This window comes from Phycomyces blakesleeanus, assembly GCF_001638985.1.
Source record: "Phycomyces blakesleeanus NRRL 1555(-) unplaced genomic scaffold PHYBLscaffold_6, whole genome shotgun sequence".
Taxonomy (NCBI): domain Eukaryota; kingdom Fungi; phylum Mucoromycota; class Mucoromycetes; order Mucorales; family Phycomycetaceae; genus Phycomyces; species Phycomyces blakesleeanus.
This window is the reverse complement of record NW_017265139.1, coordinates 2,361,901-2,380,358: the sequence shown is the minus strand read 5'-3', so window position 1 is coordinate 2,380,358 and position 18,458 is coordinate 2,361,901. Positions and strand designations below refer to the sequence as shown.

General features: G+C 33.0%; 5 protein-coding genes and 1 non-coding gene across 6 annotated transcripts; 4 read left to right on the top strand and 2 right to left on the bottom strand.

Moving 5' to 3' along the window:
- Positions 1–3,618: 3,618 nt before the first annotated feature.
- PHYBLDRAFT_11897 (hypothetical protein) lies at positions 3,619–4,727 on the top strand (the record flags this gene model as incomplete). The annotated part of the gene is made up of 5 exons (XM_018428658.1): positions 3,619–3,762; positions 3,836–3,994; positions 4,074–4,225; positions 4,295–4,437; positions 4,504–4,727. Coding segments are annotated over 5 exons (822 nt in total), but the record flags the coding sequence as incomplete, so codon positions are not given.
- Positions 4,728–5,167: 440 nt separating this feature from the next.
- PHYBLDRAFT_123727 (hypothetical protein) lies at positions 5,168–6,108 on the top strand. Its single transcript, XM_018428947.1, has 4 exons — positions 5,168–5,177; positions 5,252–5,324; positions 5,404–5,920; positions 5,986–6,108. Exons 1-4 carry the CDS (start codon positions 5,174–5,176, stop codon positions 6,001–6,003), a joined length of 612 nt encoding a protein of 203 aa, XP_018294513.1. The 5' UTR covers positions 5,168–5,173; the 3' UTR covers positions 6,004–6,108.
- Positions 6,109–6,324: 216 nt separating this feature from the next.
- On the top strand, positions 6,325–7,210 carry PHYBLDRAFT_177268 (hypothetical protein). Its single transcript, XM_018437868.1, has 3 exons — positions 6,325–6,347; positions 6,484–6,990; positions 7,062–7,210. The coding sequence occupies exons 1-3, from the start codon at positions 6,345–6,347 to the stop codon at positions 7,086–7,088; spliced, it is 537 nt and encodes a 178-aa protein (XP_018294512.1). The 5' UTR covers positions 6,325–6,344; the 3' UTR covers positions 7,089–7,210.
- A 138-nt stretch (positions 7,211–7,348) lies between these two features.
- Positions 7,349–7,618, bottom strand: PHYBLDRAFT_110497 (hypothetical protein; the record flags this gene model as incomplete). The annotated part of the gene is made up of 1 exon (XM_018428168.1): positions 7,349–7,618. The coding sequence occupies one exon, from the start codon at positions 7,616–7,618 to the stop codon at positions 7,349–7,351; it is 270 nt and encodes an 89-aa protein (XP_018294511.1).
- A 167-nt stretch (positions 7,619–7,785) lies between these two features.
- PHYBLDRAFT_76144 (hypothetical protein) lies at positions 7,786–8,616 on the bottom strand (the record flags this gene model as incomplete). Its single annotated transcript, XM_018443126.1, has 3 exons — positions 7,786–8,209; positions 8,292–8,377; positions 8,454–8,616. The coding sequence occupies 3 exons, from the start codon at positions 8,614–8,616 to the stop codon at positions 7,886–7,888; spliced, it is 573 nt and encodes a 190-aa protein (XP_018294510.1). The 3' UTR covers positions 7,786–7,885.
- A 3,653-nt stretch (positions 8,617–12,269) lies between these two features.
- Positions 12,270–12,351, top strand: PHYBLDRAFT_t92. Its single transcript has one exon. It is a non-coding gene; the product is annotated as a tRNA-Leu (tRNA).
- Positions 12,352–18,458: the final 6,107 nt, after the last annotated feature.

The following is an 18,458-nucleotide window of genomic DNA, read 5'->3' as shown; positions in this document are numbered from 1 at the left end:
TGCTATGGAATTTGAAAAATATGAGGTGAATATGTCTTCAAGAATCCAAAGGATAAGATTCGGCTTTAAAGGCTTAGATAGCCGTTAAATCTTCAGCGGATAGCTTTAAAGGGAAGTGAAACATCGGAGTTACAATGTTTTCACAAATTTGGGAATTCACTTAGCCTACGCCTACGCCGATGGTTTAACGGCTTAGATAGCAGACTGGCTATTACCTGAATAAATGACAGTTTAATGGCACACAAAGAAACTTCAAAATAATTAAACTTGATTAACATCAACAAAATCAAACTGAATATTATATGATAAAATGTATCGAAGAAAACTTTAAATGTTTGAACACATTTGATATGTTTATTTAGATTTAATGTTAAAAGTCTCGGGGACAGTAGAATATGATGATGTAAAACTAATAGCAGCATTATTTGCCACTACGTTTAATATAATGACTTGTAGAGTTATAGAGTTTACTTCTTCCCTTTGAGAAACTCAGCTTTACAATATCGAAAATTACAAGCATTAATAGTATGGTCAGATGTTTGAACAGTGCTATGCATGGTTACTTGAATCATGTATGCTTTATTTTATTCTTTAAAAATCGATTTTATGAATCGGTTTAATGAAATGCCTAAAAAGCATACAAATTGGCTTTATAATCAAAAGTACAACCACAGCTAAAACCAAGTCTTTATTGGTCAACCTTTGCGAGAGACTTTCAAATCCCAGCCCATTATATAAAAATGATATAATGCTAAAGAATTACCAAAAAAATACAATCGTCATATTAATGGTCAAAGAAACTCATAAGGAAGACTATAAATATATACAAGTAAACTATAGCTGACGACAATATAGCTGTAAAATATAACTGACAGCACTCTGACCATTATTCCTTTAAAATCAAACGAAGTGGTGCCTTGAGGCTTCTGGGCAAATTAAAGCAACGGGTAGATAGATCAGTGGATAAAAGCATGGACTATATTAATACCATTGATATTCTTATGATCAGTTAAAAAAAGTCGCTTCAAGTAAATATAACTAATATATGTATTATAGTTACTCTTACTAGCAGCATTACATATAGCTTAAGCAAACTATTGGCATATTATATTTCCCTTTTTGTCTTCTGATTGGCTATCAGTATGTAAGATATTATACAAATGGTCGGATTATGAGACCTTCGAGAAATTATGCGCATAATAATAATAATAAGACATAAAACTATGGACCCAAAAGATTGGTAAAAGTGGAAATACACTACTGTTTAGACTTTATGAGAATGGCTTATTTCTTCTTTCTTGGGTTTCGGATTTCCAGAAAAAAAAAGATAGTAAAAGATGCTATAATTATTATATATAGTACATTTTGTGTATTCACTACTATTGGACGCCAATTATTAAGTATATTGGAAATTTACAGTTGATTTTATCTTTTGTAATTTTGAATTTTGAATTGGTTTTTATAAAATTACTTATGGCTTAAATTTATTAAGTTTTATAAGTATATCTTTTTCATAAATTAAATATTGCTTATTCCGTATTCTTCCCAGTACATTAGCAAAGGCTTCATTGACACTGCAATTATAAATCAAATACGTCTTATTTGTAAATCCCCTCCATAATAAAGACCGAATACAATAAGAAAATTGAACAGTACCGGGACAACCAAAATGACTTGAATCGGATTGTTAATCATGTAAAGGTCACATATAACAGGCTCAAAAAGTATGGTATTTCTTCTCAGTATTGGTCACATAGACAAACTTTTAATTATAAAAAGGTTAATATTAGATATCCTTAGTGGCGTTTAAACAATAATCGGTATATAAGACTGTTTTAATGCCACGGGAAACCTTGGGACTGTAAATAAAAGTAGGATGGTTAATCGTATGCTCGATTACCAATTGAATCGCAATATAAGAAAGCAAAAAAAACCAATATTAATACGTATAACCTTAAATTTAGAGTAATATATATTAAAAATGATGTTAAAATGACAAGCATATACCATGCGATCTGAAACGTGTCGAAAAGACCTTAAAGATCAGATAAGAAAATCTTCTCTTAAAAGCCGGGCAGAAACAGCAAAGAAGGCTATTCAAGTATAGGATACTCCAATGAAAATTATTGATTCATGAGAATAGAAGATGAGATAATATTCTTTAAACATACGTTTTCACATACAAAGTATTTGTCAAGCCTCTACTTACTATAGGAAAATCGAATACAGCAGATTTTAATTCATATCCAACCTAATTACAAATAGAAGCATTCAGTTGCCAATATAAGAATTCTATATAACGTCTGCAATTGGTCAATAAATATACTCAAAGGCTCTCAAATAAAATTATTTTAGGTTTCAGAAACACGTTAAAAAACCCCACTTAACGAGGTCTTTTAAATATATGGTCAATGTACATACAACGACCGTTGAAAATCAAACTGATAATAGGCATTTTACCGCAATATATAAGAAAATAAGTAAATGCTTTGAAGTCTGCTACCAAAACATGACAAGTTTATAGCAAAAAAATTGTTTTCTGTGTCTTCTTAGTACTTAGCAATAAAGATCAGATATTGGAAGGCTACTTTTTTGGAATGTTATAATATTCCTCGGGCAGTATTGATTTAGATCCACATAAATCAATCAGAATAGTGTTTAAGTTTTTGTTGTTGTTGTTTTTTTTAAAAAAAAAGTAGTTATTTTGAAAGCCGTATATATGTATATATGTATATATGTATATAACAGGATCAGCTCCTACTTCTCTGGGTACAGTATAACATAACAGTTGATAGATAGGGGAATTATAGCTTTATTATATATATAAAGGCGCGGGTTAGAGAGTATATATCACATCTTCTGTATTAACTCTGTGAGCTTTTCTATGTTGCTTATTGGTTTTGAAGCTGAAAGTTTAATAATGCTTTCAGAAAATTTAAAAAAAAATGGTTTGGCAATGCAACCCAATCTGAGACCCGTTTTGATTGTATAATTCTGTCATTGCGGGCAAAGTTATAACCGAATATCTGGTCAGACTTACCTAATATGGAACCTCACGAGGGGGGTCTATTGGGTAATCTATTGGCCAGCGCAATACAAATACAAAATGATATAAAAGAGTGGTTGGCTCAATGTTTGCCTTTCTTCTATTTTTGCTTATTTCTATTGCGCACGGTCCACAATCTCTACCACAATGAAATTCGCTAAGCAGATAGAAACGGCTGCCTCTGATCTTCCGGCTCACTGGCGCCCGTACCTTATTCACTATAAATGTCTCAAAAAACATATCCACTTAATCGTAGACGAGCTTCATTCACAAGGGCTTTTTGACAAGCTACTTGCTAAAAAACAAGGAATCTGCTCTGGTCAATTAAGTCTCACTTATGCCTTCAAAGGTAAGTTCTTTGGTTTGGAGCATTGATTGTTTTTTCCTTGCGCTCATCAATTTATTTGTCTGTTTTATTTATTACCGTAGGAAGCGCGAATGCCCCAGATCCCTGTATTCATGTCACCATCCCAGATCCATATTCTGTCGACCAAGAAAATCTTCCTGTTAATGTACAGCCGGCATTAAAAAAACTGTTTATATCTGCTTCCGCTGTCTCCAATGAACCTTTACTTCTTAAAATTCAATTAGAGCGGGATTCAGATTTTTTTCGTTTTCTGTTGGATGAATTAGCCCGAGCTACCGCCCTACACGATGTAGAACAAAAGAAATTCAGTGAGACAGTCCAAAGTCTTGGAGATGAGCTGTGTCAGATGGTAAGCTATTGGTGCTTTATTATGTAATCATTATGTAGACCCTGACAGAAACTCATATATGCATTACATTTAGACTGCCACCAATAAGAACGATATGTACACTTGGCGCGAGATCTTCAAATTGTATATCGAGGCCGCAATCTTTCAAGATATTGACATGACTAAAGATCCGGCTAAAGAAAGCAGAAAACGACTGGAGAAGTTTAAAGATAACCTCTTGGACAGACTATTGGTACTTTATATTGATCCATAATTACTGATTTTTGGAAAAAGAAAACTCGTGTGCTCATACTAAAAATATAACTTACTAGGAAAGCAACTTTGTACTCAAGGAATCCAAGAGTATTCTCAAACACTTTCTAGTTATCAATTATAAGCTTATAGACTTTCAACATTTCCAAAATCTTAACCGAATGGCTATCACCAAAATTCTCAAAAAACATGATAAGAAAAGCGGGCTTAGGTAAAATATTCAACATGCTTTAATTTTTCCACGAAATATGAATTAAGTGGTGTGATGGGATTTTATTAGTGCGACTGAAGAATTTTCTGCCTTTATAAAGGGAAATGTGGTATTTGTGGATGGAATATTACTCTCTCTTTGCCAAGCCGTTCAAACAAAGTTGATTACTATTGTCCCTCAACCGGATGAATTTACTTGTCCTGTGTGCTTTTGTAAGAAAATAATATCTACTACTTGATATCAAGAATACTCATCTTTATTCTTGCTTATTTTATTAGATCTAGCATGGAAACCTGTTCGCCTAAAATGTACTCATTTATTCTGTGCGCGATGCTTAATCAAAGCGAAAAAAAATAATATCACAAACTGCTTTATATGTCGAAGTGAGAATGCAATACCTGAAGCAACCGCCGGAAATCTTGACACAACACTTTCCAAATTTATGAAGCTTAATTTCCCTCAAGAAATCGAAGAGAAAGAGCGCGATAACGCGGCTGAGCGGGCTGAAATGCAGCCAGTCAGCCCAGAGGAACATTTTCAAAGAATGTATTCACGACTACCTTATCGCGCACAAAATGTTCGGATATCAAACACTCGGGTACCAAACACTCGGGTATCAAACACTCGGGTATCAAACACTCGGGTATCAAACACTCGGGTATCAAACACTCAGACCCGGCACTCACGTCGATCTCGACATCAAACCAGCTGTATAATAACTTAATCCCAGCTTTAAAATATTCTACAAATATAATAATCCCATATGTACTTATAATATATACGACTTAATAATTCAATAAATGCATTATCTACATCCAATTGTGTTAATAGATAAAGTAAAGTAGTGTCGGAGTAGCAAGCGTGACTACATTGCAGTTGGTTCGGGCAGTGTAGGCCTAAAACCTATCATAGGCCAGGCAGACCGGTGATTCCTTCTCTGCAATCACTATGGGTAACACATCCACACACTTACCCTACCAATCCATCCGTCCATCCATCCCTAACAACAGCTCAATTTTCATGCAGGTATCAGCCGTGATTCTCGCCACAAGCGCAGCGCCACAGGTGCCAAGCGTGACCAATACAGAAAGAAGAGAAAGTAAGCGGATCGACAATGACGAGAAAGAGGACAAATGAGATGTACATTTGAATAATTAGCTCAACCAACAATTAACTAGGTTTGAGTTGGGTCGCCCCCCAGCCATGACCAAGCTCGGTGGTAGACGCATTCACGTCGTTCGCGTTCGTGGTGGCAACGTCAAGCACAGAGCTCTTCGTCTTGAGTCTGGCAACTTCTCTTGGGGTTCCGAGGGTATTGCCCGCAAGACTCGTGTTTTGACTGTGGTATACAACGCCTCCAACAACGAATTGGTCCGCACAAACACCCTTGTCAAGGGCGCTGTTGTCCAAATCGATGCCACTCCTTTCCGCCAGTGGCATGAGGCACATTATGCTTCCTCCCTTGGTAAGAAGAAGGCCACCACTGAGGAGGTTGCTGTTGAGAAGAAGTCCAACAGTGTTCAGAAGAAGATTGCCGCTCGCCAGGCCGATGCTGCTGTCGATCCTCTTCTTGATGATCAGTTCACCGCTGGTCGTTTGTACGCTGTCATTGCTTCCCGTCCTGGTCAGTCCGGTCGTTGTGATGGTTACATTCTTGAGGGCAAGGAACTTGAATTCTACGTTAAGAAGATCAAGGTAATTATTGTGTAACTATATCTATTTTGCATTATATTTAATCCTTTTTTTATCTATTTTTTTAGTCCAAGAAGCAGCATTAAGGAACTTGGCTAAGCTACTAAAATACACACACTTGTGTATCTTGCGCATTATAGCTGGCTTTAAAAATAAATAAATGTTGTTTAAGCAAGAGCTACCCTTAAGTCAATGATATGCAAGCTGGAGTAATAGCAAAAGAAATAGAGAGAGTTTGGAGGCCATACTCTCCTGACACAACAAAAGTCTTATATTCTTTTTGTTTGAAAGGCGGTGTGCCAATGAGTCGTAAAGAGGAAGAAGGGAAGAGGCCCGAGTCGGACCTTGGACTGACGGCATCAGGACGACTTTAGAGTGCGACTTTCATATGACTTGTCCCCCCTCTTCTGCTTCCATATCATCAACAATGGTACTCTATCTCAACACCACAAACCACTGAGCTATATTAGATACAATCGAGAGACGCAGATGGATTGGATGGATGGATCTCGATTGTATTCAAATCAGACGCTCAAAGTAGTTGTTTCTAACCCTCCATTCTCTAGAGCGCCGAACAAAAGACAGTTGCCGTTAACAAGATGAAGGCTCTTCATATTGAGAAGCTCGTCCTCAACATTTGTGTTGGTGAATCTGGTGATAGACTCACCCGTGCTGCCAAGGTTCTTGAACAGTTAACTGGTCAGACTCCTGTCTACTCCAAGGCCCGTTACACTGTCCGTACCTTTGGTATCCGTCGTAACGAGAAGATCTCCGTTCACGTCACCGTTCGTGGCCCCAAGGCTGAGGAGATCCTTGAGCGTGGTCTCAAGGTTAAGGAGTATGAGCTCCGTGCTCGTAACTTCTCTGAGACCGGTAACTTCGGTTTCGGTATTGATGAGCACATTGACTTGGGCATCAAATACGATCCTTCAATTGGTATCTACGGTATGGATTACTACATTGTCATGGGCCGTCCCGGTAACCGTGTCGCTCGTCGCAAGCACTGCAAGTCCAAGGTTGGTGCCACCCACCGCATCAAGAAGGAGGAGTCTGTCGAGTGGTTTAAGACCCGCGTAAGTTAAAATATTCTTATAGCTACATTAACGTATTTTCTGACAATTTAAATTTAAACTTTTTTATATAGTTCGATGGTGTTGTCAGCAACAAATAAACTTTTTAGTCTTAGTTGTCGACTTGGCATTGTTCTCTACCGTACATGTTGAACTCATTCGTGTTATGGACTTAAATAAAGGAATGCAATATTGAATTCTTGCTCTCTCATTCTACACTATTAATATCGTTTATTATGTGGATCAAAAATGAAAGAATGCATGTTTTGTGGATGTGAACATTTGGGATGGAATCTGGAGAAATGGCGACAATTTGCATAATTTTTGTTAAATTTGACGGTAGTGATGAAGTCATATATTCTTATTGACTAGGAGCAGTGGCTGTTTTCCATAGTTGCCTATCCAGTGGACATTGCGGATTACCAGTAGCTTTTTCCAACCATTTCATAATGCAATGCATGTGGAAAGCATGCGAACATTCACCCCAGAGAACCGGGCAATCGTCACCTGGCATGTTGCATTCCGGGCAGCATCCTTCGAACTCCACTTGACATATACCACAAACATCTGAATTTGTATCATTCCATGACCAATATGCAGCCATTGTCCATGACTTAACCTTAACCTTCATTATTTTAGCTTGGCCTCAAACAACCAAACATGTCTTTTCCACAGTCAAAACCTATATTTTAATGTGACGGTTGATTTGCTGTCAGAGTATAAAGGCAAATATCTAATCACATGATCAAATGAAGAAGTATTTCCTCATAAAAAGGAAAACGATAGGCAGCTATCAATATGAAGTAAATGGATAAACCAATTTTATTTGCGCACGAACGATAAAAGTATCTATATATATATACTTTGTAATTTATTTACTCTCCTTGATAACCTTAATTCATAACTTCCTTTTGATATTGTCCAATCTGTCTAACAATCCCTGGACAGTGTTCACGTTATCTTTGCGCTCCTGGCGAATAGCCTGGCTGAGAGACTCACACAAAAGCGTATCCAACTGCATCAATATCTGCATCAATTCCTCTCCAAGTCCTCTACCATGATACAGTAGACGTTCTGTCTTTTTTACGTCTCTCTCGGCTTTCACCAGATAGCCTTCCACTGTCAATTGATAGTCTTCAAGGGCTGCAAGAGCACGCCCAATCTTGGGACGAATGCTTTGAAGCTTAATTAGCACCTCTTGTTCATGACTTTCTTTCTTATTCTATGAGAAATAGAGTATATAAGTATATATGGACTACATAGTGCTTCCTTCTGAATCTTTAGAATGTACCCCTGTTCTCTACCTTTTGCAATGATCCCATCATCATAACCTTGGCTCTATCTCTGATGTTATAATCGGCCAAAGTCATTTCATCATTACGCATCACAGCTAAAAAAAAGCATGTGATCCCGGTTGGTTGGTGCCATTGACAAGATATGTACCTGAAAAACAGTGCTTCTCTCACCTCCATTGGCCAATAGTTTGATGAAATCTGATTTTACTTCTGTTACTTTCTGACATTTAGCTTTCAGCTCTCGTACTGTTGTTTTTTCGAGCTCGTTTTCGTCTTCAAATTGAAAAGTAAAGCGTTTGGAGGACCATTTCAATTCAATTGTCAATGGTGCCATTGTTACTGTCAAGGAAGTTAAATTTTCAGACCTTTGTCATTGCCTTGAAAATCGACGTCATTAAATAACTTTATACTGTCTTATGTACAGCCATGTACTTTTCATTTTAAATATATTTTTGTTTACAATTGCATAGGATATTCTCATAAAACATATTATAAATTGTTTTTCTAATATTATATATATAATATTAGAAGTTTTGCTTTCTCTTTCCTGTGAAGGTTTTATTCTGCAGGTAGTTAATATATATAAATAATATATAGGTGAGTCTTTATATGGACTGTTTTAAGAAGAAAAATCATGTCTGTAAAGAAAGAAAACTTTGTTCATCTAAGTTTATTTAAATATTTTATTCTTATGAAGTAAAAAGTTTTGATACTAAAATGAAAATAAAATAATTATTAAAAAAAATAAAAACTTTAGTTCAAATAAAGTCGCAGTAATGTCATCATTGTTATTGAGTGAGTTTTTTGTTAGCCTTTGTATACTCATCTTCTTGCAGAAGTTTATTATACATTTTTCTATACTATGTATTAGAAGAGTCTGCCAATTTAACAATTTAATATAGTTTTATTAGTATATTTATACTTTCAGAATATATATATTCTATCTTTGGCTGTAATTTCTAATCTGTTTTTTTTTAACTATAAAATTATACTATTATTACTTTTCCCTCTATATTCTACACTTCTTTAATATTATTATAAATTATACTCTAAAAAAGTATTTATAGTAAAGATATTGTATTATTAAATAAAAGTTAGGTTTTTATAAAATATACTTTGTCTTAATAAAATATAGTATATATTATATTATTTTGATTTATTTTTTATAATAAATATAAATGAAAAAAAACCAAGCATTTACTTAGATTATTTAAAGTATATACCAAGAGATTGTGTAATTTTATCTTTTAGTGTGAATGAAAAAAAAGAGTGAAGAAGAATAACTTAAATATTATGAAATATAGATATTTTTTTTCAGTAATTTGATTTTAATAGATAATGTGGTGATCCAGACTGTTGTAAATGAGTATTAACTACTACTGTAATTGAGAATAAGTCTGAAGAAAATAATATAAGGCCTCATGTGGTATTTCAGGTACGAAACAATAGAAAAATAATAAATTTGATAATAGAGATATATAGAAATACTTTGAGACTGTATATAAGTTGTCCTTTATTCATAAATAAAAAGTGTTTCTTTTTATAAGAAAACACAATCTGCTTTTGTTATTACGGCTTAGTTTCTTAAGACTTTCTTCCTTTACTATATTTGGTTATTAGAGTGTATTTACTACTTAACTAGTGTTGGTGTTACAATTATGACATCAAGTCATAAATTGTACTTCTTTAGCTCTTAGCTATTCTTTTCTCTTTTATACTAGAGCTTTAGGACTTCCTACTAAATTAGCTCCATATTGATCTGACACAGTTTATCCGGCAGTATAATATAATTATCTTAACAATCTTTAAGATATTATGTATAGTACTAACTGTAATAATTTTTGGGCTGATTACTTAATTGTTTATATATATTTTATACTGACAAGATGATAGCTACTACGCTATCCCAATATGAATATGTTCTTATATGTAACAAATCCAACATCCGAGTGTCTGGATCACCACACCTTGGCTATTTCAGTCAAAGGTGTCTACCGATTACTTTATTATTTAACACACAGGTTTAGCATGTATGATAGTGATTATATTTCATATGATGATATCACCATAATATGAGATACATCAGTGGATTATTATAAGCATAATTATAACTCATAAATACATTTACTTTCGATATTAATACTTCATTGGGACTATATACATTTATATAATTAATCATACTGTTGTGGTGGTTGAAGTTGAAGAAGTTTTTAAGAGGAAGAATTGAAGATTTGAGATTAGGAACGAAGATTTGTGAGAACTTGTGTAGGTTTTGTTTATTGAGAAAGGATTTTGTATCAAAGTTTGACCAGGTTCCTACACTGAACTACTACTGCTATTTATATTATTTTGAATCAGGAAAATTATATGACTGGGATCAGGTAATCGATCCTATCTGAGCCTTAATCAGAGCAACGTGATCTTGGGATAATTAATGTATGATTAATTATATAAATGTGTGTAGTCCCAATGAAGTATTAACATCGAAAGTAAATGTATTTATGAGTTATAATTATGCTTATAATAATCCACTGATGTATCCCATATTATGGTGATATCATCATATGAAATATAATCACTATTGTTGTGAATGAGTATTGATTACTGCTGAATCTGAGAGTAAGACTGAAGGATAAAATAATATCCTCAGCTATTCCAGTCAAATGGATCTCCCTTTATGATATTATCTAATACACAGATCATCATACACATAATTGATTATTTATTATTATCACCATGACATGGGATATACAAATACATATACATTATATATATGGCATCATTATATTTCATTTATATATTTCTTTTATTATACAAATACTTAATTGAGAGACTACAACTACAACTATCTAATATTATGAAACATTACCCGAGTATCTGGGTCGGAATACCAAAATATTACCAATAGCATAAATGCTCTTCTTTACCAAAACTCTTGGACTGATCTGAATGGAGAAGTATCATATCAATTAGTCTTTCCGGATCTTTCCAGAAGAACAATACTCCTGGAAGATGACTCATCGTGATAAAAATTACTTAAGCACACACTGAATTACAAATTAGAAAAACATATAAATATCAGTAGATAGTTCCGTGTAGAAAGACAATGAGATTTTATCATTCTTTACTTTTCTTTTGAAATAAACAACCTACACAAGTTCTCATGAATTCTTTCGTCTATATTATATTTTGCTTTATTTTCTTCCCACAACAACTATCATGCATGCTAAACCTGTGTGTTAAATAATAAAGTAATTGGTAGAAACCTTTGACTGGAATAGCTGAGGTCTTATATTATTTCCTTCAGACTTATTCTCAATTACAGCAGTAGTCAATACTTATTTACAACAGAATCGATTATCTGACCCCAGTCATATAATTTTCCCAATCCAAAATAATATAAATAGCAGTAGTAGTTCAGTGTAGGGACCTGGTCAAACTTTAATACAAAATCTTTTCTCAATAAACAAAACCTATACAAGTTCTCACGAATCTTCATTCCTAATCTCAAATCTTCAATTCTTCTTCTTAAAAACTTCTTCAAAATTCAACCACTACAACAGATATCATAAATCATACTTCTTTAGCTCTTAGTTATTCTTTTCTCTTTTACACTAAAGCTTTAGGACTTCCTACTAAATTATCTCAATATTGCTCTGCCACAGTTTATTCAGCAGTATGATATAATTATCTTGATGATCTTTAAAATATTATCTGCAGTATTAATTATAATAATTATTATTCTGATTACTTAAATGTTTATATATATATATATATTCTGACAAGATGATAGTCACTAAGCTATCCCAATATGAATATGTTCTTATATGTGATAAATTTAGCAGCCAAGTGTCTGAATCATCACATATTATATTTACTATTAATTTTTTTATTACTTTATATCTGAAATACCACAAATTACATACAAAAATCTAAGCTTATATTACGGTACATTAAATATGCTTTATTTTTATCTGTCCACGTAGTAGTGGTTTGGCCGAGTGGTCTAAGGCGGCAGGTTTAGGCCCTGTTCTCTTCGGGGACGCGAGTTCGAATCTCGCAGCCACTATTTTTAGAATTTCCGCTTAATATTTAAGCGGCGATGTATTTGTCGTTCCCGATCTGGGTTGGTCTTCCTTTTACTATAACAAAGTCAAAAGGTCAAACCCACTGGGGATCAAGTAGTATACGTAAAATCAAAGAGAGGATAAAACATACTTTTTATTGATAGGAATTGAATTGTCTTATATAGTTTTCTAAGCTAATACTGCGCATAAAGAAGTACTGCGGTTAACTATCTTCAGATTTTACGGATTTATCAAAATAATGTCCGACATATTCGGATATTGTTTTGACATACCTGTAAGTTGTCAGGTTTGATCTGGTATTTCTTTTTTGGCACTTGTAACTAAGTTTCAAAGCAATGCCACTAGGGATTATCAATTTTAAAGAATGATTCTTAGATATAAATAATACCCTCACAATATTAATTCTTTAAATAGTGTAATATTAACTCATAAACAATTAAGAATGCATCAGAGACAAACCTATTTTCTAGGCAAGTCTAAATTTTTTATATGACTAAAAAAAGTAAAAATTATTGTATTTTTATACTAAGTTACTATAATCTAACTTCATAGTAAAGATATTGGTTCTGATACCCTTCTGCAGCTCTTGCTCCACATATAGTAGATACTGGTGAATAAGTTATTATCAATGGTTCTCGAAGTTAAATTAAAACAATTTAGTATATAAAGTATAATTGTCTTTATATTAACTTGGCCGTCAAAAAAAATCACTGACTTCTCAATTGTTAATATGATTTTTTATATAAAAGTTTAAACTTGCCTATTTTTTCTTTTAAGAATTGTCTAAAGGATAAATCTAACTCATCTAAAAAATCCTAATGTGGCCCAATCTTAAGTAAAAGCACTATATCTAAAGGAAAGCTAATTCTGATCAGGAACGGCATTGCCGTGCCTGATTTGAGTTAGTGTTAAGTCTCTACTGGGTATATAGTTCTATTACTTTGACGAAAAGCTTTGTAATAAATTGAAATATAGAAAAAATATGTACTTTTATTAGTTAATTTATTTTATTACATGAAAATGTAATCTTATATTTTACCAGCTATTAAAGTATTAGAGAAATCAAGGGTTTTCTCAAGCTATTATTGCGCATATATATTTGGCAATATCAAAGTGTTTGACAGATGTTGTTTTAAAAAGATAAATATCTCAAGTAACCCGAAAAAGTAGGTAGATTATTACATATTGTTTGAGGTATACAAATAAATTTAGAAAGGGAACAATAGGTACTGTGAGAGTGTTGTTTATTTAAGAAAGAAGATCATAGCTGTTTATATAGACATTTGGTTCCCTAATTTAAGATCTCCGTTAGTTAATGGTTGGTTATCACTGAAGCAGTGTGAAGTGTACGAGTGCCTGGTGTGTGTTACGTTCCTGAGATGTGACCCTGCCAGGTTTATTAGCAATTGTAGTATCCGTTCTGGATTGTGAAGTTTGTATTTCACAATTGTGGTGTGTATTCCACATTGTTCAATATTGTATTTTCTCAGGTTTAGTAAGGGATAAAGTAATACAATTTATATGTTATTCTATTGTTGCGTTTATATTTATATTTATTTTATTTCTATCTTTATTAGCGCATAGCTTACATGTATAGAGTATCTCTGTAAATTTAAATATATTAGTTTCGAATAAAAATAATTGGACATAAAACCTCCTTCAGAAAAAAAAATGAATTTGTCTGTTAAAAACCATTCTAATAATAATGCTTAAGGCAGGGTACTATTTACCATAATTCGCAAACATACGAAAGCTACCAAGGGAACACTATGTAGCATCGTACAAAGACATTTTTTTTTTAAAAAAAGGTATATACAAGATAAACTTAATTTGAGAAATCTAGAGCTTTATAATTTTATAAAAGACTGAAAATTTCAGGACATTACAAAAAGCATGTCATTAAAAAACAATAAATATTACGATAATAGTGAACGCATTTAGTGAAAAGCTTGTTTCATAGTATATTATTCCCAAAAGCTTGGTCTTTTTTAAGTTAAACTTCACATAATAAATAAATAAGAATACGCGTGGAGAAAGCCGGTTAACAACTATCATTTAAAGTATCTTTCACCAAATATTTTGAGAAATTGAAGGTTAGCAATAGCGCCTGAGTATATCTAAGCGGTATATACTCGTATATTTTCTTCCCCAAGTGTAGCATGAACCGTAAGAGACATATAAAGACTTTCAGACGTAATTTACGTCATACTATGTCATATTGCCATACAGCCATACATAAAATCATTCATTTCGAGAAAATAGTATGTTATTTCATAAATCAGCTTTGTAAAGATAATGCAAAGGGGGAATTAAAACTATTCTTTTTGTGATTAACAATTATTCTGGACTTTAGTCCAATTGAGAATATCTGAAGTTTCTTTTTACGTAAAGGTATATTAAATATATTGTCAGCTTAAATCGCTGAAAGGGCAAGAAAATGATTTGGAGTAGGAGGAATCTTTTACATTGGATATATATAGCTGTCTTTATTATAAGCATACTCGATCGATATATATTTAAAAAAAATGCGGTGGCTATTATATATATATATATATATATTAATCACCTTGTCAGACAAAAATTACATAAACTGTACTATATTGTGCATAAAGTTATTAATTTTTGACGGAAAATAAAAGAGCTATACAGGTGTTTGGTTTAAACTCATTCCTTGAGGGTTGTCGTAAAATCCTCTTGGTTTTGATGCTTCTATACCAAGATTATTTTAATACTGTATATATTTAATCCATAGTTCACTAAAAGTAAAATATCTCCCTCGTTAATAACACCATGAATAATGAATGGTGATTCTGATGGTAATTTTGGAAATTTTCTATAATACTTCGCAAAATCACCATCATAGTAACCACTTTTTCCCATAGTGTACCTATGTATTAATAGTATTTTATAATACACTATATGCTGTTTAACGCACCTCGCTTTACACCTTTGTAAATAAGGTACCATTAAATACTACACGTGTATAATTGGACTGAAATCAGACCAATACGTATGTCTGTTAGTTTGACCAGAGATATAGTTAACAAAAAAAATATACTATTCAAAGTTGATTTTCTATACCTTTTAACAGCATGTTGTTTTTCTACAACTTGATTTGTTTATTGGTAGCTGGGATTATAATACATACATAACATGTATGCAAATTAATGGCTCGAGTGTTACGGTATTACTGAGTCAAGTACACCTTAAAATGAAGCTTTGACAATTCCTGGAGGGATAACATGTGTATCCTTGCTCTTGATAATATAGGTAGTTACCACAAGACTATAGACAGCAACTGTTAGTGTGACAAAGGCAATGATAGTATAAGGGTCGTCAGAAAATATTTCCAGGAGTGCAATCATCAAGGTATGTTATCAGTATATTTGGAACAATGGCTCAAGATTCGTTATAGTCAAAGAGTTCAAAAAGAAAGTAGTAAGGCGATAATGTTCGACTTAAATATTTGTGACAGCTAATTATAATAATGAGGTAGGCCTATATAATTTCTTGTTAGCACCCTGTTCAGGATATTTTTGAATTTTTAGAAGCAAACGTTGAAAATTATATTTCAATTATGGTCACATTAATATACATATATACTTCTACTTACTAATGTCTATAATTAGAGACAGTATCATTGACTGGACATACATAAGTATAGTATATAACCAAGGCATTAACGTTAATTAGACATATAAGATATTACTCAGATTGTTCGCCTTGTAACTTCCTGGAGAAGATATATCCGTAGAAAAGTGCCTCTAGCAGTATAATTAATTTATCCACTAAAAGTAGTATACACAGGTACGTTGTAGCGGCGTTTTGTGCTATATTATCTCTCGAGATATGTCGCAGATTTATTTACTTTTTAGGGACGAGACCTTTTTCAATGAATTATCAACGTGCACCAAAAGTAGAGTATTTGTATTATCTCCTGTATCTTAATTTCAATAAACCACTGCTTTGGTTTTTGGGAAACAATAAATTTCGATAGCTATCAAAATAATAATAATAATAAAGTCAACTCTGGTTTATAGAGTAGTTCAAAAACTACCTATAGTAACGTTCTTTTTTTTTTAATAATCTTGATGTTTGGTATCAATTACTAGGAAATAAAAATATGCCCAGGTTGTGTTTTATAGAAAAGTAAACCACTTTACTAATCTTTATAAGTAATAAGCATATGTGTTCAATAAACATATATTTATGTAGAGCTTCTATACAAATTCCTTAATAGGATATATTATATATTATTAGACAAATGGCATTTCATCATAAACGTTTTAATTCACTTTAACTGGAATTTATTTCCTCAAACAGGACAGGGATAAAAAAATTTCAAATAAATACCTTGTATTATGCAAGAGAATTTTACACCCTTTATTTCTCGTAGATCCCAATATCTTAAAACGTTATATACATGTAATTTAAATAACGTAGTGTAGTTAAACTACATCTCTTGGATAATATTCATAATTATTCCTAGTAACAGTCCGAGAAGTATCAGTATTAGTGCGTATTTTTTTTTATTTAGCCGAATTATTGATAAATGGATGTAAAGCAAACGTTACTTATATATAAGTCTGTGCGATATTGTGAATTGACATATTATTCATTGCTTAGGTGTTACCAAATATGTTTCGTTTAATAAATATTTGGTACGACATATAATATCCGAGATTCACTCGGCTACGTGTAACATATTTGGATGAATCAGAGCGTCGATAAGAAACATGTTTTTTTTTCTGTAAGAGTTTGAAGGGTGAATAACCGCAATTGCATAACCAATTTCATTACACAGAATAGGTATCTACACCATTTGCTACAAATATATACTATTTTAGTGCACAAAATTTATACTCTAAATTGCACGTTGAAACGTGTTGTAAAAAGTATATCTAATAAATTTGAGATACCAAATGTATCCCACAATATATAGAACCTAGCTGTTTACTAGAATATATATGTTTCACCAGGTATTATTGTCATCTGAAGAATAGAACCCTATAATTTACCGAAAACTACTGGAGAAAGAGGTACCATATGAGAAAAAAGTATATAAACAGCTATTCAAAACGCACAAAGTACAGCCACACCCACACCCACATCTATCCTTTCCTTTCCTTCTTAAACCATGAAGCTCCTATGGTCACTTACGCTAGTTTCATCCTTAATGATGGTTGCTACGCTGGCTGCAACAATTCCCATCGGAGAGAAACGAGAGTCATCCAATATTGTCCCAGGAAAAGATTATGATCGTATTGTGATTGTGTTATTTGAGAACCAGAATTACGCAGACGTGTCCAAAGATCCTTACTTCTCAACATTGGCTGCTAAGCACAAGGGTAAATCACAGAGATTTTTTTTTTGCTCTTAAAGAATCGATGTTCAAGATACTAATTAACTCTCTATGACAAAAAGGTGTTACGCTGACCAATTATAAGGCCATAACTCATCCTTCTCAGCCAAACTACGTAGGAATTTTACAACTTTGACATATTGTGTTTAACGATGGCTTTTATTTATATATAGATTGGTATGATCAGTGGATCAACCAAAGGTACTACTCTTGACTTAAACTCAGATATCGACCGTGATTCTGTTGTTGATCTCTTGGAGACCAAGGGCGTTTCGTGGAAATCATATCAAGAAGGATATCCCGGTAAAGTATTACTAGCTGTATGTAGTTTTCAAGAATTAAGTACTTACTTCAGATGCGCTATAGGTAACTGCGACGCAAGCGCAGTCTCGGGGACCTATCACCGCAAGCACAATCCTTTCATCTCAATCAACAACATCCGTAACAATACTACGCGCTGTGCTAAGATTGTACCCGGAACTCAGTTGGACATCGATATTGCAAATAATGACGTCCCTCAATTTGTGTTCTATACACCAGATGTAAGACACATACATCCACCCAAAAGAATACCTATATACTAACTATACAATATCACAACTTTAAAAAATATTATATTTAGATTAACAACGATGGTCATGGTAAGAAACACATACAATTCAGTCAAAGTACTTATATTAATACTTGTTTGTAGACACCACCCTTGAGTACTCATCTAACTGGATC

Bases quoted from the DNA above. Each gene is read 5' to 3' on its own strand.
- PHYBLDRAFT_123727 (XM_018428947.1), top strand. The intron at 5,325-5,403 runs GTAAGCGGATCG...ACAATTAACTAG, and splicing joins CAATACAGAAAGAAGAGAAA to GTTTGAGTTGGGTCGCCCCC.
- PHYBLDRAFT_177268 (XM_018437868.1), top strand. The intron at 6,991-7,061 runs GTAAGTTAAAAT...TTTTTTATATAG, and splicing joins TCGAGTGGTTTAAGACCCGC to TTCGATGGTGTTGTCAGCAA.